This window comes from Elephas maximus, chromosome 4 (genome assembly GCF_024166365.1).
Source record: "Elephas maximus indicus isolate mEleMax1 chromosome 4, mEleMax1 primary haplotype, whole genome shotgun sequence".
Classification (NCBI taxonomy): domain Eukaryota; kingdom Metazoa; phylum Chordata; class Mammalia; order Proboscidea; family Elephantidae; genus Elephas; species Elephas maximus.
The window spans coordinates 103,509,876-103,531,783 of record NC_064822.1 but is presented as its reverse complement, the minus strand read 5'-3'; the positions used below and the strand labels follow the sequence as shown (position 1 = coordinate 103,531,783).

At 40.5% G+C, this 21,908-nt stretch overlaps 1 protein-coding gene across 1 annotated transcript; it reads right to left on the bottom strand.

Moving 5' to 3' along the window:
• Positions 1-3,265: 3,265 nt before the first annotated feature.
• LOC126074706 (olfactory receptor 8S1-like) lies at positions 3,266-4,201 on the bottom strand. The gene has a single exon (XM_049881521.1). The coding sequence runs from the start codon at positions 4,199-4,201 to the stop codon at positions 3,266-3,268; it is 936 nt and encodes a 311-aa protein (XP_049737478.1).
• Between the last annotated feature and the right edge of the window lie 17,707 nt (positions 4,202-21,908).

The window sequence follows — 21,908 nt, the reverse complement described above, 5'->3', positions numbered from 1 at the left end:
GACAAGCGGCCATCTAAGATGCATCAATTGGTCTCAACCCACCTGGAGCAAAAGAAAATGAAGAACACCAAGGTCACACGACAACTAAGAGCCCAAGAGACAGAAAGGGCCACATGAACCAGAGACCTACATCATCCTGAGACCAGAAAAACTAGTTTGTGCCCGGCCACAATCGATGACCGCCCTGACAGGGAGCACAACAGAGAACCCCTGAGGGAGCAGGAGATCAGTGGGATCCAGACCCCAAATTCTCATAAAAAGACCATACCTAATGGTCTGACTGAGACTAGAGGAATCCCGAAGGCAATGCTCCCCAGACCTTCTGTTGGCACAGGACAGAAACCATCCCCGAAGACAACTCATCAGACATGAAAGGGACTGGTCAGCGGGGGGGAGAGAGATGCTGATGAAGAGTGAGCTAATTAAATCACGTGGACACTTGAGAGTGTGTTGGCAACTCTTGTCTGGAGGGGGGATGGGAAGATAGAGAGAGAGGGAAGCTGGCAAAATTGTCACGAAAGGAGAGACTGAAAGGGCTGACTCAATAGGGGGAGAGCAAGTGGGAGTAGGGAGTAAGATGTATGTAAACTTATATGTGACAGACTGATTGGATTTGTAAACGTTCACTTGAAGCTTAATAAAAGTTAATTAAAAAAAAAAAAAGCTTAAGAGCAGCCATGTAAGATGCGGCTAATGGTGTCTTACCATCTGGAGCAAAGGAGAATGAAGAAATCCAAAGACACAAAGGAGTAATTAGTCCATAGGACTAATGGACTACATGAGCCCCACCCTACATGACCTGGAGACCAGAAGAACTAGATGGTGCCTGACTACCACTACCAACTGCTCTGACTGGGATCACAATAGAGGGTCCTAGACAGAGTGGAAGAAAAATTGTAGAACAAAAAATCAAATTCATAAAAAAGATCAGACTTGACTCCATTAGCCTGAGACCAGAATAACTAGCTGGGGCCCAGCTACCACCGGTCACTGTCCTGACAGAGAACACAACAGAGAATCCCTGATGGGGCAGGAGAACAGTGGGCTACAGATCTCAAATTCTCGTAAAAAGACCAGGCTTAATTGTCTAACTGAGACTAGAGAGACCCTGGAGGTCATGGTCCCTGGACCCTTTGTTAACCCAAAGATTAGAACCATTCCTGAAACCAACTCTCCAGGCAGGGATTGGACTGGACTATAAGATAGATAATGATACTGGTGAGAAGTTAGCTTCTTGGCTCAAGCAGACACATGAGACTATGTGGACAGCTTCTGTCAGGACGCACGATGAGAAGGAAGAGGGGCACAGGAGCTGGTTGAATGGACACAGGGAACACAGGGTGGAGAGGAGGAATGTGCTGTGTCATTAGGAGGAGAGCAGGCACGGCAAGGTGTGTGTAACTTTTTGTAAGAGACACTGATTTGATTTGTAAACTTTCACTTAAAGCACACACACACACAAAAAGATCAGACTTACTATTCTGACAGAGACTGGAGGAACCTCTGAGACTATGGCCCTAAGACACCCTTCTGAGCTGGAACTGAAGCTATTCCCAGAGACCAACTTTTCTGCCAAACCATAGACAGACCCATAAAATATACAATAACAGCTGAGAAGAACATGCTCCTTAGAGTAATCAATTATACGAGACCCAAAGGGCAACATTTGCCCAAAAGCAAAGATGAGAAGGGAAGGAGGGGTAGAAATCAAGACGAAAGGAATCTGGGAATCTAGGACCAAAATGGAGAAAGAGCTGACCCATTGCGGGGAATGAAACCAATGTCAGGGAAAACTTTTTGTAAACACTACCGAACAGGAAACTCATTTGCTCTTTAAACGTTCACCTAATACACAATAAAAATTTTAAAATAATATAATAAAAATCACGATTTCAAGGTGAAATGCCTTTGAATCAATTGACTGATAATCTCTCAGATTCTCCCAAAAGGAAGAGAAAAATACCCCAAAATACTAAACTAATTCTCTCCTATATGAGATTTGGAAAAGTTTTGATGATACAGTCTAGATAAAAGTATTGCTATAAAGAAATGTATAATTAGGATAAAGGATGTTTAGAAAATTCACAGTTTCAACAAACTGCTATTGAACAATGCGGCAACTTAGAAAAGAGCCCTGGTAGTCCACTGGTTAAGTGTTCAGCCGCGCACTGAAAGAGGTATGAATCCACCAAGTGCTCCTTGGGAGAAAGATGTAGCAGTTGGCTTCCATAAAGATTACAGCCTTGGAAACCCAATGCGGTAGTTCTACTCTGTCCTATAGTGTCACTGAGTCAAAATTGACTTCATGGCAAAGGGCTAGTTTTTTGTTTTTAGTTTTTTTGGTTTGGGCACCTAGAAAATGTAAGACTCCTACAAGGACATAGTGTGTTCCTGGGCACTTAGATAGGAGCAGGAGCATCAAAGACTGGGAAGGATTCAAAAAGAGAAGGCAGAGGCCACCAAACATGTCCTATTTTGCAAATCTGCTGAGAATCTGACCTGTATCTGCTTATCTGGAAATACTCCCACACATTCCTTTCATCCCAAGTCCCATCTTTGAGCCTTATTTAACACTTCTGAAAAGAACTTCAGTCCTTCAGCTGAAGACTCAGTCATTGGTCAAGTGATTACATGAGAGCCACTCAGATTCTGCATTATCTTGGTATTTCTGTTCTTTCTGTCCTGTTTTCCTACGAGCTTCCTTCTTCCTGAGGCTGTGGGCCTACCTAAGACAGGCAAATGAGTACAGCGAGGTCAGTTATGCTAGGAGTGGTTTTCTCCAAAGGCATTACTTCCCAGATTAAGCTCTATGTAACAGCAAACATCTGGGAGGGTTTCATTCCTATTAGGTTGACTCTTTAATTTCTCTTTCTGCGGCTCTAACCTTATCACATTACCCTATGCCTCTATAAACTCATTATAATCTTTCACCTCAAAAGATTTAGGTGCTTTTCTATTTAGAAAAACTATAATTTTCAGTGCTTTTCCCAAACTTAACTACAAATAGTAACAGATAATTTACACCAAACCAAACTTCATACACACACACATATGCAAACACACAGGCACACAAAACAAACATGCACATTTTTTTTGCCTCTAGTGGGCTTGAACTCAATGATAATTCTATAATAGGTCTGTGTTGCTTTCTTAGGAATTTCTGATTTATTTTGCCAAATTTGATATAATGAACAGTCAGCATGTTTTCCTCTGTGTCTTGCTACAAGAATTTCTCTCTGAATTCCCCATCATGGCCTTTATTCTATCACTGAAAACGTTGTAAACACTTTGCCAGTGTTCTTCTCACAGCTGCCTTCACTTCCCTGTTCTTTAGGCTATAGATGAGGGGGTTCAGCATGGGTGTGATCACACTATACTGCACAGAGAAGATCAACTCAAGGGACGAGCCTGAGGTTGGCATGAAATAGCGGAGAAGAGCTGACACATAGAAAAAGATCACTGCAGTGAGGTGGGAGGAGCACGTGGAGAAGGCCTTGCTTCTGCCGGAGGTGGAGGTGATACTAAGGATGGTGAAGATGATGCAGATGTAAGAGAAAAATATTAAAATGGAAGTTATAAGTGCATGTGGGATAATAGAGCAGAGCATGATAAGGAGGTTGGTGGAGACATCAGAGCAAGACAGAAGGAAGATAGAGGGCAACTCACAGCTGTAGTGTGGAATGATGTAGGTATCACAGAAGTCCATTTTCATCGCCAGAGGGACATTGATTAGTGTGTCCAGAAATCCTAGACCCCATGAGCCACATACAAGCTGCATACACCGCTGTTTACTCATCACCTGGCCATAGAGCAGAGGGTGGCAGATGGCAGCATAGCGGTCATAGGCCATCACTGAGAGAAGACAGATTTCAGTCCCTCCAGTAATAAACACAAAGAATATTTGAGCCAGGCAGCCCCTTACTGAGATGGATTTCTTCTGAGACAGAAGGTTCTCCAGCATTTTGGGCATGGTGACTGTAGAGAAGCAGAGATCAATAAAAGAGAGGTGACTCAGGAAGAAGTACATGGGTGTGTGGAGGTGAGAATCAGTCCTGATGACCAGCAGCATCATCAGGTTCCCCATGATGGTCTGGAGGTAAATCCCCAGGAAGAACACGAAGAGTAGAGGCTGGATCTTGGGGTCAGCAGACAGCCCAAGAAGGATGAATTCAGTGATGGTGCTGTGGTTCGTCAAGGCCATTTACAAAGTTTTATCCCTAAAAATGATGCAGAAAAACATGGCAGTGAAATTTCTATTGTACTCCAACCAATTTTCATACTACACTGATGCTCATTTAAAATTACAATCATCCAGAAAATATGGGCCAGATTTTGTGCCAGTCACTGGGAACATAAAGATGGATAAGATAAAATAGCTATACTTAAAAAAAAAATCATAGTTCAAAGAAGAACACAAAAATAAAAACAACAATTAAATCAAAGTGTGATTAACTGTAATGGGAGCTCCAAGTATGATTTAGAACAAGTCAGTAATGGCAGCACACTGAAGGTAGCTGAGCAAAAATTTTAAAGGTGAGTATGATATCTCAAAGGAGCCAGGCAATGGAAGCACATTTATATTGAGGTAGCAGCCTATTCAAAGTATCCGGATTGAGAAATACCGAGGTATGTTTGATAGAACATGCGCATTTCTCAATAACTGGAGCCCAAAGTGTGGGTAGACAATGTGGTGCAATGATTAAGGATGCAAGCTCTTGGATCTTTGTTTACATTCTGAAAACTGGAATAATATACCACCCTGTTAGGTTTTATGAGAATTAAATATGATAACATATATAAAGTACATTTTAAAAACCTCTACAATATTGCTCACTGTAAATTGTCATCATTATTATTTGAAATTGTAATTGTAGCCTAAGAAATATCATAAATCCCCATGCAGGATAATCCTCTGCCAGAGTTAAAGCTGTTCTTGCCATTATTGTTTCTTTCTAGGGAAAGGGGTACAATAAAGCACTTGAAATCGCTCCTCTCCTTTTCCTTCCTCCCCAACTGAAAGGCAGTTTGGCATTTGGTATCCAAATGGAGCCTTCCCTTTAGGACTAAGTACCTTGAAGTTATACTGAGGGTAATGTCACCGAGAAGTAAAGGGCAGCCAGTCTCAAGAGAGGACAAGGGAAAGAGAAGATGGACCCCCTAAGTCTGGCATGAAATCACTTTCTGAAAAGAAAGTGTACCTTGTAAAGGGCCAAGCCCCGGGGCAAATAAGGAGGAGGGGCTTTGAGATAGTACCATGAGATGGACCACTTACCCAGAAGAATGGGAAAGAAGGAAAGAAGGAGTAGAATTTCAGGAACCCGTGCTCCTAGAACTTTGATAGCTTGCCAGGACACCTAAATTATTATGGAATCATCAGAAGCTGCTGCTCCCTGCCCCTACAGAAAGAGGTTCTTAATGAATAATTTTTCTTTACAGAATCTAAGACGCCCTTGTAAAATAGATGGATATAGAACATTCAGTTCTATATATCTCAGTTGTGCAGATATTTGCATTCACCCTCTGACCTTCATCCCAAGAATCTTTTCTCAGTATTCAAGGGCTGGACTCTTCCGCATCTGTTGAGTTTGGTTTTGCCCCAACTTTCAGGTCTGGTTTATAAAATGCTCTGCCATTTTGAATACTACGTGTTTAACCATCAGTTCCAGCTGTGATCTGTTGTGCAAGATCGTACTTTTTGGTCACCCGTAGGGTTTACCATGGTAGCCAAGTCCATTTCCTGGTCCTGGCCATTCCTTTGCTGCCCTGTTCACAATAATCCCAAAACCTAGCCAGGGGGAACTTTGAGTTCCTACTTTTCAATTGTTCAAGCAGCAAAACATCCCTATTCCCTTCCCATAACTCAAATACATAAGACCTGCACATCTTCTCCAAAAGACAACCTACTCCTCTATGTGGCTGCATGGTCTTGTATTTGATTCAATTACTAGAATAAAATTTGTTGAGAATGTATTTTCTATACCTGGCTATGACTGACGTTATAAAATTCTGGTAATAACGAAATGTTTTCTTGGATTCTTCACTATTTAAGTGAAATGGCCACATGCGAGCTCTTTCTTTTTCATATGGTTTCAAACACCATCACTCTGGCATCTCTTCATTTGTTCCTCTGCTTTTCTTGTCCCTGCCATATATAGGATACTATGGTCTAACTAACCCTCAGAGCAGCTGTGCTTAGGAAGCTTGTGGTTGGACTCATAGGCACCAGTGGTGGCCCAGAGGATGGCTGAGGCAATGCTGGTTATTCCCTGTAGTCACAACTTGAAGTCAGACACTGTAGTCAAGAATGAAGCAATTTTATAAATACCAGTAGTGTTCTCTATAAGTGCTGTCTTTGGAACTTCTGGGTTGAAGCCAAGACTAGGACAATCCAATGTGAACTCCTGATAAAAAAGTTCATAGGAGACAGAGAAAGCAATGGGTATTTAACTGTTCTCTTTATAAGAAGTAAATATTTTTTAGCCGACACTAAATGTTTTGTTTTCTCTCTACGATTATTTTACCCAGGTTAATTTGCTGTGTACGTGTGAGTTTATGATCAAACGAGTGAATAAAAATAACAAATTTAAAGCAAATCCAATAGCAACCCTATAGGACAGAGTGGAACTGCTGCTTAGGGTTTCCAATCAGACTGCCAGGCCTCCTTGAGTCACAGTAGATTGCTATAATAAGCCAAAATTTCCACTTACTTATTTATGATGTGCTGTAGTGTTGTTAAGGAGCCTTGGTGGCACAGTGCTTAAAGCATTTGGCTGTTAACCAAAAGGTCGGTTATCATACCCACCAGCTGCTCCTTGGAAGAAAGATATGGCGGTGTGCTTAGATAAAGATTACAGCCTTAAAAACCCTATTGTGCAGTTCTACTCTGTCGCATATGGGCGCTATAAGTTGAAACGGACTTGAAGGCAACGGGTTTGGGGTTTATAATATTTTTAGGAGCCTAGGTGGTGCTAGCAGTTTGCTGACAGCTGCTAATCTAATGGCTGGTGGTTATAACTCAGCCAGTGGTTTCACAAAAGAAAGGCCTGGAGATCTGCTTCCGTGAAGAATACAGCCAAGAAAGCCCTATGGAGCAGTTCTACTCTGTAACACATGGGGTCACCATGAGTTGGAACCCACTCGATGGCTCCACTTGGTGGCAATGGATTTGGTTACGGTGAACTATTTCATAATAGCATCTAAACTAGTGTTTGACCAAACAGCTGGAAACCATAGCCTAGCCAGGTTAACAGGTAAATTAACCATCACACAAGTCAACTACCTGAACCAAAATCCTTGCCTCACTGTCCACTTCTTGAGGAGCCCAGAGTAAGATATTAATTATTTCCAGGCAAATGATGTTGCTGTTAGGTGCCATCTAGTTGGTTGCAACTCATGGTGACCCTGTGTACTACAGAATGAAACACTGTCCCACTCTGTGACATCCTTATGATCATTGTTATGCTTGAGTCCTTTGTTGTAGCCACCGTGTCAATCCATCTCGTTGAGGGCCTTTCTCTCTTTTGCTTACCCACTACCAAGCATGATGTCCTTCTCCAGAAACTGGTCCCTCCTGAAAACATGTCCAAAGTTCATGAGATGAAATCTTGCCATCCTTGCTTCTAAGGAACATTCTGGCTGTACTTCTTCCAAGACAGATTTGTTCCCTCTTCTGGCAGTCCACAGTATATTCAATATTCTTCAGCAATGCCATAATTCAAAGGCATCAATTCTTCTTCAATTTTCCTTATTCACTGCCCAGCTTTTGCATGCATATGAGGCAATTGAAAATATCATGGCTTGGGTCAAGCACACCTTAGTCCTCAAAGTGACATATTTGCTTTTCAACAATTTAAAGAAGTCTTTTGCAGCAGATTTGCCTAAAGAAGTATGTTGTTTGATTTCTTGACTGCTGTTTCCAGTGGCAATGAATGTGGATCAAAGTAACAGGAAATCCTTGACAACTTCAGTCTTTTCTCTGTTTATCATGATGTTGCTTATTGGTCTAGTTTTGAGGATTTTTGTTTTCTTTATGTTGCAGTGTAATCCATACCGAAGGCTGTAGCCTTTGATCTTTACACAGTAAGTAAATGGTGTTAAAACCAAAACCAAATCAATTGCCATCAAGTCAATTCTGACTCTTAGCAACTCTGTAGGACAGAGTAGAACTGCCATATAGGTTTTCCAAGGAGCGGTTGGTGGATTCGAACAGCCGACCTTTTCATTAGCAGCCTGAGCTCTTAACCTCTGTGCCACCAGGGCTTCAAATGGTGTTAGGTATACTTTTTATTATCTTTTCTTTTCCCTCTATTATTTATACATTGGTCTATTATTAAAAAAAAATTCAAATTAAAGTAATACATAATTGAATAGAACGTGTTGCTACTATTTGCTGTCAAGTCTATTCTGACTCATGGCAACCTCATGTGTGCAGAGTAGAACCGCTCCATAGGGTTTTCTAGGCAGTGACCTTTCAGAAGCAGATCACCAGGCGTATCTTCTGAGTGCCTCTGGGTGGGTTTGAACTGCCACCCTTGCAGCCAATAATCAAGTGCTTAATCATTTGTGCCACCCAGATATACAGAAATATAAATAAGAAAGTAAAATAAATTATTTTCCAACCTTGAGAGAAAAATACTACTTATATTTTGGTAAATTTCCTTCCAATATAACTATTTTTTTCCTCATAATTGATGTTATACTATGTATAAAGTATTGCATTTGTTTTCCCTTAACATTTTAAGATATTCATTTTTATTGAATAACTATCAAAAATATGAATCTAAATCTGAAATTTAATATTCCATTGCTTGGGTGTATTATGCATGAATTACTCATACAGAACAGTTAATTTCTAATTTTTGTTGTGTTTTATGAATAGTACTATGACAAGCAGTCTTGTACATAAAACTTGATGTCATTTCTGATTACTTCCTTAGATTTGGAAATACTGGGGGAAACAATGTAAACTTTGCTGTACCTCCGGAAACATGTTGCCATATTATGTTCCAGAAATGTCCAACCATTTATACCTTTGCCTTCAGCATATGAATTTACCTACCTCTGGAGTTTGACCAACATTGAATACTATGAATATGCTTAATTTTTTTAAATCTGAAATTGCATTTTAATTTCATTATCATTTACTGTAAATTTTTTTTCATGTTTTTATTGACCATTTGTAATTTTTCTTCTGTGTGTTACAGGATTGTGTTCTTTGAATACTTTTGGTATGTCTATGTGTTTATTTCTAAACATTTTATCCCATATCATTGCTATGTTATTTTCAAATAGCTTTAGGGTTTTTTTTAATCATGTTTATAATATCTAGTGACACATGCAGGAATTTAATTTTTAGGTACCAAATATGGTAATTTTGTCCTTTTGATTCTTTTATTGTTTTGAATTTCTGCATGCATTCTTATTCACTCAATAGTCACTCAAATATTTATAGTTCTTTTGCTATTTAATGTAAATAGCAATTTAAATTCTTACTAAATTGCATTACATTTATTCATTATTTATATTCTCCACTCTTGTATTCATTTATCAAACATCCATTCAACAAATTTTTTTCGTGTCTACCATGTGCTAGGCACTGTTTTTTGGGTATCAACAAAACCCACAGAAATCTCTGCTCTTATGAAATTTACATTCCTGTTGGCAAAGACGGAAAGCAAGCATAATGCACAAAAAATGCCACAGTACACTAGGAGATGAAGAGTGCTTTGGAGAAAAAAAAATAATGCATGGTCAGCAGGATGGGCAGTTCAGGAAGAGTTGCTATCTAAATAAAGGGGTCAGGATGGGAGGATGGGCCTTAATGTGAAGATGACAAATGAGAAGTTCCCCCAAAGACCTGGGCAAGAGAAGCCCCTACCTGGGCCCTGTGGATAAGAAGGCCTTGCTCTGACTCTTCTCCGATGATGTCTCTCCAGTCATTTTACTAAATTCTCATTAAATCCAGGAATTCTACCATTTATTCTATTGGATTTTAAAAGTAGAGAGTCATATATGAATATAATTATAACCCTGTCTTCACTTTTCAAGAGACATAGTATCTTTTTGTGTGTGGATTTTTGCAGTAGCCAGAATATCCAGAATTTCTAAATATTAGTGAGGATACTTGGCATTCTTTTTAAGTTTCTTAACTTAATAGGAGGGTCTTTGTTTGGCATTAGGTCTGATGTTGATTTTCAGTTTAATATAAAATGATTTATCCCATTGAGACGGTAGTCCTCTAATTCTAGATACTTAGTGCCAAATATGGATTTCAAATTTTAATGAATATTTTTATTCCTCCATTGTTTATATTTTTTTCTGTTTAAGGTATTAATGTAATGTTATAGTAATTGATTTTTTAATATCAAATCATCTCTTCCATCTCTGGAGTAATCTTTACTTGATAAAGTCATTTGAATGTAGATAGATCTAGCTGTAACTATTACATGAAGAATTTTTCATTAACATTTGTATGATTTTTATTATAATTTACTTTTGTATTTCTGTCAGTCTTATTTGTTTTTTGCTTGCTTCATAAAATGTCTTGAATCTCATTTCATACTTAATATATCCTGAAATTAGTTTTATAAAATAGGAATCACTATCTCCTTTAAATTTCTAAATAACTCACCAGTATATGATCTATCTAGCTATAAAACCTTTTATGGAAGTGATTCTTTTATAGCGTTTAACATTCCCTTTATGTGTTAATTAGGAGCCCTGGTGGTGCAGTGGTTAAGCACTCAGCTGCTAACTGAAAGGTCAGCAGTTCGAACCCACCAGTCGCTCTTTGGGAGAAAGATGTGGCAGTCTGCTTCCGTAAAGATTACAGCTTTGGAAACCCTATGGAGGAGTTCTACTCTGTCCTACAGGATTGCTGTGAGTCGGAATTGACTTGATGACAGTGGGTTTGGTTTTGGTTATGTATTAATTATACCAATTTTGTTAATTATGCCTACTTGGATTACTGCAAGGGCAAAAAAAAAAAAAACTCTACAGTGTACATGCATACGATGTTTCAATAAAGGTAAAAAATACAGCACAGCAGGAGAAAGAAAGGACAGCTAAACATCCGAGTGGTCCAAGAATTCCAGGCGTGGTTTCCAAAGTCCTTTCTCAACCACACAGGACAGGCTTTATCGTCAAACCACGACCCAGAAAGATATAGGTAAGATAAATTGGCCTCAGAGAAGTCACAGCCTCATCCAAGAAATGGTCTTTTATACCTTTTGGTCACACAGCTCAAACCAGGCTGCATGACCATGCTCAAGATAACATAACAAAAATCAAGTGCAAACCATCAATCTGTACATTTTCTATAAACGATGCCGATAAGCTGGCACATGTTTTCCTACAATATGTTTGTTTTAAAAGTAGCACAAAAATACATAAATCACAGGTTAGTATACTCCTTTTAGATTGATCAATCTTGGCCTTTGGCATCGCTGGAAATAAGCACAGAGTTGCAACATTCCGGCCACAATTAAATCACACATTGCATATTATTCATACATTTGACAATTATAATTTACTTTTGTGGTAGATATGTCATCAGTGACAGCTCATCATTTTGAAGTATTCTCTACATTTTGATAATTTCTACATTTTAAGTCCTGCTTTCCCAAATTATGATATAAAAAATACATTATCTAACTTCCATTGAAACTAGAATGCAAGCATGAGACTTAAATTCTACCATCAAATGCAACCCAATATTTTGACCCAGAAATAAAGATGAGGAAACAGACTGAATGCAGGGAACTCCTTTTCTAGCAATGGTGGTGTGGCAGAAATACCCTAAGGTGACCCCCAGTGAGCCACAAGCCCAAAAAAAAGAAAACCTGTTGCCATTGAGTAAAAGCACCTCAAATTAACTTAGGGATCCCGACATGAGATGGTGGCTATGTTAAGTTCCTAGGCCAAAGCTCCATTTTGAATCGAAAATACTTCTGCATCAAGAATGCAGTCTGTAATTCTGTAACTCTCCACTGTACCCTGAGAAAATTACTTGGTAAATAATTTTAGAGAACAATGTGATTTCCTTTGCTTAAGGGTTTCACTTGTTTAAGAATATACCTGCTCAGGAAACCGGATCCAAAACAATTCTCACACCAGATGCTTACTCAAGATAGAACCTTAGAACGCATGTCTTCCCTGTGGTTCCACAAGAAGGGTCTCATGTTTGTTTTGAGGCCACATATACCCAGTTTAATGATTTCTTTGTAACTTTTAAGAGCCATGGTGGTGCTGTGGTTAAGAGCTCAGCTCCTAGCCAAAAGGTCAGCAGTTTCATACCACCAGCTGCTCCTGAGAAACCCTATGGAGCCATTCTGTTCTGTCCTATAGGGTTACTGAGTCAAAATCGACTTGAAGGCAATGGGTTTGGTTTTTATTTTTTTATTTCTTGTAATTTAAAAAAAAAAATTTTAGACATGTATGTAATCTTCTACCAATCAGATGTACCCTCACTGAATTTTGTAACCTTTACTTAAATATCAACCAATCACTGAATTTTTACTGAAGTTCATTGTAACCATTACCTAAATGTTAACCAACCATTGAATTTTTACTGAAGTTCTTTATATTTTCTTATAAAAACTCCATGAACTGTCTCCTCCTCAGATCACTTAGTGTGGAACCCTCTGGACCTTGTGGTTATCAATTTACAATTGCCCTGTCTCTCAATAAAAGCTCTTTATTTTTAATTTCAAAACTCTGCTGTTTTGCTCTAAGACATTGTTGAGTCAATTTTGACTCATAGAAACCCTATATTGATTCCACAGGACACAGTAGAACCACCCCACAGGGTTTCCAAGAATGTAAATCTTTGCAGAAGTAGGCTGCCATATCTTTCTCCCACAGAGTGGCTGGTGGGTTCGAAATGCTGACCTTTCAGTTAGCTGCTGAGCTTTTAACCATTGCACCACCAAGGCTCCTCATTGAGTTATGTTGTGTGTTGTTGTTGTCGTTTAGGTGCCATTGAGTTGGTTCTGACTCAAAGCGACCCTATGTACAACAGAACGAAACACTGCCCGGTCCTGCACCATGCCCACAATTGTTATGCTTGAGCCCATTGATCCAGGCACTGTGTTGATCCATCTCCTTGAGGGTCTTCTTCTTTCTGGCCTACCCTCTACTTTACCAAGCATGATGTCCTTTTCCAGGGACTGATCTCTCCTGACAACATGTCCAAAGTGTGTAAGATGTAGTCTCGCCATCCTTTGCTTCGAAGGAACATTCTGGTTGTACTTCTTCCAAGACAGATTTGTTCATTCTTTTGGCAGTTCATGGTATATGGAGTGAGTTATACCCTTGTATAATTTCTTCCCCTTGATTGTGGGCAGAACATGTGACATATGGAATAAGACAAAGATGATGGACATCAGTTCCTTGATTAGGTTTCATCATATGACAAAGATGAAGCGATTTTTCAGAGGCAATTAAGGTTCCCAGTTAGTTGTTTTGAGCTGATGAGGAGGGAGATTATCATGGGATGGTCTGACATATTCAGCCCTTAGAAGAGGGACTGGGTCTTTTTGTGAACAGAGATGCTCTCCTGCTGGTCTTGAAGAAGCAAACTTCCACATTGTGACTGTCTTTAAAGGGGGCAATGTTAATTGCTGGTGGCCTCTGTGAGCTGATGGCAACTTCACAGAGCTAAGGGTGGCCACCAGCCATTAAAAGGCTGGAGCCCTCAGTCATAAAACTGCAAAGAAAAGCATTCTGCCAAAAACCTGAGTTGAGTCTCCAGATGAAAACACAAGCTGGCTAACATCACAAATGCAGCCTTGTGAGACCCTCAGTGGAGGACCAGCTAAGTTGTGATCTGACTCTTCACCAACAGACTGTGAGGTAATAAATACGTATTGTTTTAAGCCTCTAAATTTGTAGTAATTTGCTACACGACAATAGAAAACTAATATAGGTAGTAGCACGAGAGGCATAGTTCTGGTGTTGGCAGTGGTGATGGCTACTATCTGGTTAGAGTACAATTATGGTGTGGCTACCAGAGTTGTTTTGGAAGCTGTTGTTTTAACCTGATTTCTCCAGTCAAGTACCAGATTCTGTGAGCTAGCTAATAAATGCTAATAGATCAAATTTCTGCTTCAACTAACCAGAGTCAATTTTGTAGTCCCTGGGTGGTGAAAATGGTTAAGTGTTAGATTACTAACCAAAAGGTTGGCAGTTTGAATCCACCCAGGGCCACCATGGAAGAAAGGCCTGGCGATCTGCTTCCAAGACAACACAGCCTTGAAAACGTTATGGAGTGCTGTTCTACTCTGCAACACATTGGGTCAACATGGGTTGAAATCAACTCCGTGGCAACTGGTTTGGTTGTTTTCGTTTACTAAAAAATTAACTTCTATAGTTTGCAAAAAGATGACAGTTTTCCTCATGACCCAGATTCAAAACTCCTCATTGCTTCTAGAGGGTTTGCTTTGGTTTAGTGGCCCTATGTGACAAAGCAGAGTTGCCTCATAGGGTTTTATAGGCTGTAATCTTCATCAAAGCAGATTGCCAGGTTTTTCTCCCACAGAGCTCCCAGTTAGCAGCCAAGCGCTTAACTGTTGCACCACCAGGGTTTCTAGATTTGTCCATACCAAAAAAAAAAAAAAAAAGATCAAACCCATTGCCGTGGAGTCTATTCTGACTCATAACGACCCTATAGGACAGAGTAGAACTGCCCCATAGGGTTCCCAAGGAGCGGCTGGTGGATTCGAACTGCCGACCTTTTGGTTAGGAGCCGGTCTGTCATCCCCAAATTAGGAACATCATAATCTCCATGCGTTTCACACTGAAAACATATTAATTTCCCTAGAGATTTTGTGTACAATGTTTACAATATGTGCAGGAAATTTAAGAAGGCAATATTAAGGGACTAAAAGTAAACCTTGGAATGGTATGCTGATTCTGTGGCAAATAGTATCAAGAGTTTAGTAAAAGTACAGATACAGAACTGAGAAAGTGAGAGATATCCAGTGGTGGTATCGCATTGACACCAATGTATAAACGGAAAAGAGGTGAGTCATGAGTTGAGGGCCTTGCCATTACCAGCTTGTAGCCAAATGCTGGGTAAGTTCACCCTTTGAAGGGTTCTAATTATGTACTAAATGGAATCCATTAGCATTGCCTACACCTTCCTCAATAGTAATTACGAAGCAGTACCCAAATCCAAGAGGACAGTGGTAATCTCAGCCCTCATTAAGAAAACTGTATAATCCTGCATGGTTTATGAAAAAAATTGCATAGCTCTTAAAGGCTGACAGTTGAATTTTAAATAAAATTTCCCTCTCAATAGTCTTTGCTATGCCAGATGTGAGGAAAACATTTTAAGAGTTCAGTAGGTTAACAGTGACTGCTAAAGGTGACCTGGCTTTGGTATCCCGTTCATGGAAAGAAGTTCAAGCATAGCTCAACTTTCTGTGAGATAGATTCCATTATACAATCACTATCTTCCTACAAGGGTACAATCTAGTAAGATGAGATTTAGATATGCTCATTGTAAAAAAGTTTTCCATCTCTTGCTCTAGAAAACCAAAAGGGAAGAACATGCTCAGCACTTCTCAAGCTGAAAGAACTGAGGAAAAAATTCAAGCCTCGAGTTGCATTAGTGAAGGATTCCATGGGGAAAATATTAAATGACACAGGAAGCATCAAAAGAAAATGGAAGGAACACACAGAGTCATTACACCAAAAAGAATTAGTCGATATTCAACCATTTCAAGAGGTGGCATACGATCAGGAACCGATGGTACTGAAGGAAGAAGTCCAAGCTGCTCTGAAGGCACTGGCAAAAAACAAGGCTCCAGGAATTGATGGAATATCAATTGAGATGTTTCAACAAACAGATGCATCACTGGAGGTGCTCACTGGTCTATGCCAAGAAATATGGAAGACAGCTTCCTGGCCAACTGACTGGAAGAGATCCATATTTCTGCCTATTCCCAAGAAAGGTGATCCAACCGAATGTGGAAATTATAGAACAATATCACTAATATCACACGCAAGCAAAATTCTGCTGAAGATCATCCAAAAACGGCTACAGCAGTATATCGACAGGGAACTGACAAAAATTCAGGCTGGTTTCAGAAGAGGACGTGGAACCAGGGATATCATTGCTGATGTCAGGTGGATCCTGGCTGAAAGCAGAGAATACCAGAAGGATGTTTACCTGTGTTTTATTGATTATGCAAAGGCATTTGACCGTGTGGATCATAACAACCTATGGATAACACCGCGAAGAATGGGAATTCCAGAACACTCAATTGTGCTCATGAGGAACCTTTACATAGGTCAAGAGGCAGTTGTTTGGACAGAACAAGGGGACACTGATTGGTTTAAAGTCAGGAAAGGTGTGAGTCAGGGCTGTATTCTTTCACCATACCTGTTTAATCTGTATGCTGAACAAATTATACGAGAAGCTGGACTTTATGAAGAAGAACGGGGCATCAGGATTGGAGGAAGACTCATTAACAACCTGCGTTATGCAGATGACACAACCCTGCTTACTGAAAGTGAAGAGGACTTGAAGCACTTACTAATGAAAATCAAAGGCCACAGCCTCCGTATGGATTGCACCTCAACATGAAGAAAACAAAAATCCTCACAACTGGACCAATGAGCAACGTCATGATAAGTGGAGAAAAGATTGAAGTTGTCAAGGATTTCATTTTACTTGGATCCACAATCAACAGCCATGGAAGCAGCAGTCAAGAAATCAAAAGACGCATCGCATCGGGCAAATCTGCTGCAAAGAACCTCTTCAAAGCATTGAAGAGCAAAGATGTCACCCTGAAGACTAAGGTGTGCCTGACCCAAGCCATGGTACTTTCAATCACATCATATGCATGTGAAACCTGGACAAGGAATAAGGAAGACCAAAGAAGAGTTGACACCTTTGAATTGTGGTGTTGGTGAACAATATTGAATATACAATGGACTGCCAAAAGAACGAACAAGTCTGTCTTGGTAGAAGTGCAGCCAAAATGCTCCTTAGAAGCAAGGATGGTGAGACTGCGCCTTACATACTTTGGACATGTTGTCAGGAGGGATGAGTCCCTGGAGAAGGACATCATGCTTGGCAGAGTACAGGGTCAGCAGAAAAGAGGAAGACCCTCAAGGAGGTGGATTGACACAGTGGCTGCAACAATGAGCTCAAGCATAACAACGATTTTGAGGATGGCGCAGGACCAGGCAGTGTTTCGTTCTGTTGTACATAGAGTCGCTATGTGTCGGAACCGACTCGACGGCACCTAACAGCAACAACAACATTGTAAAAAGTAAATTGACTAATTACACTGAAGATATCATGATAATTTCCTCTTTGGAAGAGAAAGCCAAGAACACTTGAAAATTGTAGCGCACAGAGGTAGTCACCTATGACTGATTCAGGACCAAGGGCAATCAGTCAAATAGCTGGGAATATCCCAGATTGAGGTCTCTAGGGACATTTCACAAAGAAATTACTATCCCTTCTGGGTACTACTAATAAAAAGGTACAAAGTCTTTTGGAGCTATATAGATTCTGGTAAATGCATTTGGGCATCCTGTTGTCCCCAATATGTACAGTTCCTAGAAAAAAAGAACTAAATTTGGATGGGATCTTGAACAAAGGCAACTTTTCAGATATATGCCAGGAGTAATAGCATGAACTGTACTCTGAGACTATATAATCCTAATGGACCAATGATTTTAGATGTGCCTATTACTAAAACGAGGCAGACTGGAGTTCTTGGCAAAAGTCTAATTCTGCCACCCAATGGCAGCTCCTGGGATTTTGAATTGCAAAACTCCCTCATGCTTGACTACGTACAACCCATCCAAGACACACTTACTAGCATGCTCTTGAGCTCTGGTGGAAAAAGCTCATATGGCTGAAGGACATCTTTCTACCAAGATATGTATCTTATTATGAGTAATGTCAGAAAGGCATTCAAATAAGGAGCTGTACAACAAAGTTCTTTGATAAAGTGTAAATGTTAAATTCAGGAATATGCTAACGTGGAGTGGGTGCAGGATCCCTGGTGGCACAGTGGTTAAGCCCTCTCCTGCAAACTGAAAGGTCGATGGCTAAAACCCACCAGCCACTCCTCAGGAGAAAGATGTGGCAGTCTGCCTCCATAATGGTTACAGCCTTGGAGGCAAGGTTATGGAAGCTCCAGAGACACATCCAAACTCCCAGAGGCACCATATTACTGTACTGAGAGCTGTGGGGACCATGGTCCTAGGGAATACCTAGCTCAACTGGCATAACATAATTTATAAAGAAAATGTTCTACATTCTTCTTTGATGAATAGCATCTGGGGTCTTAAAAGCTTGTAAAGGGCCATCTAAGATGCTCCACTAGTCTCACTACATCTGGAGCAAGGGAGAACGGAGAAAATCAAAGACACAAGGGAAAGATTAGTCCAAATGACTAATGAACCACAAGTAATACAGCCTCTACCAGACTGAGTCCAGCACTACTAGATGGCGCCCAGCTACCACCACTAACTGCCCTGAGAGGGATCACAAAAGAGGGTCCCAGACAGAGCTGGAGAAAAATGTAAAACAAAATTCTAACTCACCAAAGAAAAAAAAAAAAAAGGACCAGACTTACTGGTCTGGCAGAGACTGGAGAAACCCTGAGAATATGGCCCCCCAACACCCTTTTAGCTCAGTAATAAAGTCACTCCTGAGGTTTGCCCTTCAGCCAAAGATTAGACAGACCCATAAAACAAAACAAGACTAAATGGGCACACCAGCCCAGGCACAAGGGCGAGAAGGCAGAAGGGGACAGGATAGCTGGTAAGAGGAGACCCAAAGTCAAGAAAGGGAGAGTGTTGACATGTTGTGGTGTTGGCAACCAATGTCACAAAACAGTGTGTGTACTAATTGTTTAATGAGAAGCCAGTTTGTTCTGTAAACTTGCATCTAAAATACAATTTAAAAAAAAAAAAAAAAACGGATTACTGCCTTGGAAACCCTAATGGGCAGTTCTACTCTGTTCTATAGGGTTGCTATGAGTTGGAATCGTCTCAACAGCAATGGGAATGGAAGTGGGTGCATCATATCTATGAGCAGGTAGCCTCTTTCCAACTCTAGGATTAATGACAGAACACCCTAAGGAACAACCAACCCTCTCCTGTTGTTGAATAGTTTGAACCTTATGACTGTCTTTCCACTGAAGTGTAACAGGCTATTCACCTCACCAATCGGAGTTTCTGTATTGTAGATTTTAAGTGGAAGTCTGCTGCTTTTTTTCCACCATACAGTAAAATCCTAGTTGAAAAAGGCAAAGTTAAATCCGCCCGATAGGCTGAACTGAAAGCAGTGTACATAACAATACAAAAAGAACTTCATTTTTCTCTTCAGGCAAAGTTCTAAGTGATATAAAATACTATATTAAAGATGTCTGGAACACTCACAGAAACACTGGTGGCATAGCGGTTAAGAGCTGCAGTTGCTAACCAAAAGGGTGGCAGTTCGCAGTTCAAATCCACCAGGCGCTCCTTGGAAACTCTATGAGGCAGTTCTACTCTGTCTTATAGGGTCGCTATGAGTCAGAATCGACTCAACGGCAACGGGTTTTTTTGTTTGTTTGTTTTTGATATTCGCGGATTCCTAGGCCACAGCCAATGGCATTGCCATATGGTCTGGCTTATGAATGCTTAATGAATGGACAATTAAAGACTGCTGTGATGTGGAAAGTGCAATTGTGGAAGGCCTATGGCAATTCAGGAAAAAAAAGTTGATCATGTGGATGCCCACCAAAAGAGACAAATTACTGGCTCAGAGAAGAACTAGAATGCCAAGATGGATGCCTTGGTCTGCCCTCTAGAGGTAGCCACTTGGATGCGTAAGATGGGCAGGCATGGTAGTGTCCAAGCAACGCAACACTGAGTGTTACAACAACATATTCCACTGTCACCCACCAAAGCCATGAATGTGGCAGGAGACTGTCCTGAATATTAAAAGAGTCTGAAATTGACATTGGGGAGAATCCCTAAAGAACAAAGTCTGATGCAAAGCTGACAGATGGGTCACTGCTATGTTTTCTGGAGGATTCAAAAGGATTTCAACAAAAATCGGCACATTTCTCCTTGGGCCTTGGAAATAGGCATTTTATGCCAATTTGAACCCATAACCTGCATCTTATTGAACCAAAGAACATATTTTAACAAGGCCGTTGCATCAAAAGGACTCCTTAAAGCCTATGGAGCAGTAAATTATTAGGAATGGGATGTTGTTGTTGTTGTTGTTGTTAGGTGCCGTCGAGTCGGTTCCGACTCAGCGACCCTATGCACAACAGAAGGAAACACTGCCCAGTCCCGTGCCATTCTTACAATCGTTGTTATGCTTGAGCTCATTGTTGCAGCCACTGTGTCAATCCACCTCCTTGAGGGTCTTCCTCTTTTCTGCTGACCCTGTACTCTGCCAAGCATGATGTCCTTCTCCGGGGACTCATACTTCCTGACAACATGTCCAAAGTATGTAAGGCGCAGTCTCACCATCCTTGCTTCTAAGGAGCTTTCTGGTTGTACTTCTTCTAAGACAGATTTGTTCGTTCTTTTGGCAGTCCACGGTATATTCGATATTCTTAACCAACACCACAATTCAAAGGCGTCAACTTTTCTTCAGCCTTCCTTATTCCTTGTCCAGCTTTCACATGTATATGATGCAATTGAAAATACCATGGCTTGGGTCAGGCACACCTTAGTCTTCAGGGTGACATCTTTGCTCTTCAATGCTTTGAAGAGGTTCTTTGCAGCAGATTTGCCCGATGCGATGCGTCTTTTGATTTCTTGACTGCTGCTTCCATGGCTGTTGATTGTGGATCCAAGTAAAATGAAATCCTTGACAACTTCAATCTTTTCTCCATTTATCATGACGTTGCTCATTGGTCCAGTTGTGAGGATTTTTGTTTTCTTCATGTTGAGGTGTAATCCATACTGAAGGCTGTGGCCTTTGATTTTCATTAGTAAGTGCTTCAAGTCCTTTTCACTTTCAGTAAGCAAGGTTGTGTCATCTGCATAACGCAGGTTGTTAATGAGTCTTCCTCCAATCCTGATGCTCCGTTCTTCTTCGTAAAGTCCAGCTTCTCGTATAATTTGTTCAGCATACAGATTAAACAGGTATGGTGAAAGAATACAGCCCTGACTCACACCTTTCCTGACTTTAAACCAATCAGTGTCCCCTTGTTCTGTCCAAACAACTGCATCTTGACCTATGTAAAGGTTCCTCATGAGCACAATTGAGTGTTCTGGAATTCCCATTCTTCGCGGTGTTATCCGTAGTTTGTTATGATCCACACAGTCAAATGCCTTTGCATAATCAGTAAAACACAGGTAAACATCCTTCTGGTATTCTCTGCTTTCAGCCAGGATCCACCTGACATCAGCAATGATATCCCTGGTTCCACGTCCTCTTCTGAAACCAGCCTGAATTTTTGTCAGTTCCCTGTCGATATACTGCTGTAGCCGTTTTTGGATGATCTTCAGCAGAATTTTGCTTGCGTGTGATATTAGTGATATTGTTCTATAATTTCCACATTCGGTTGGATCACCTTTCTTGGGAATAGGCAGAAATATGGATCTCTTCCAGTCAGTTGGCCAGGAAGCTGTCTTCCATATTTCTTGGCATAGACCAGTGAGCACCTCCAGTGATGCATCTGTTTGTTGAAACATCTCAATTGATATTCCATCAATTCCTGGAGCCTTGTTTTTTGCCAGTGCCTTCAGAGCAGCTTGGACTTCTTCCTTCAGTACCATCGGTTCCTGATCGTATGCCACCTCTTGAAATGGTTGAATATTGACTAATTCTTTTTGGTGTAATGACTCTGTGTGTTCCTTCCATTTTCTTTTGATGCTTCCTGTGTCATTTAATATTTTCCCCATGGAATCCTTCACTAATGCAACTCGAGGCTTGA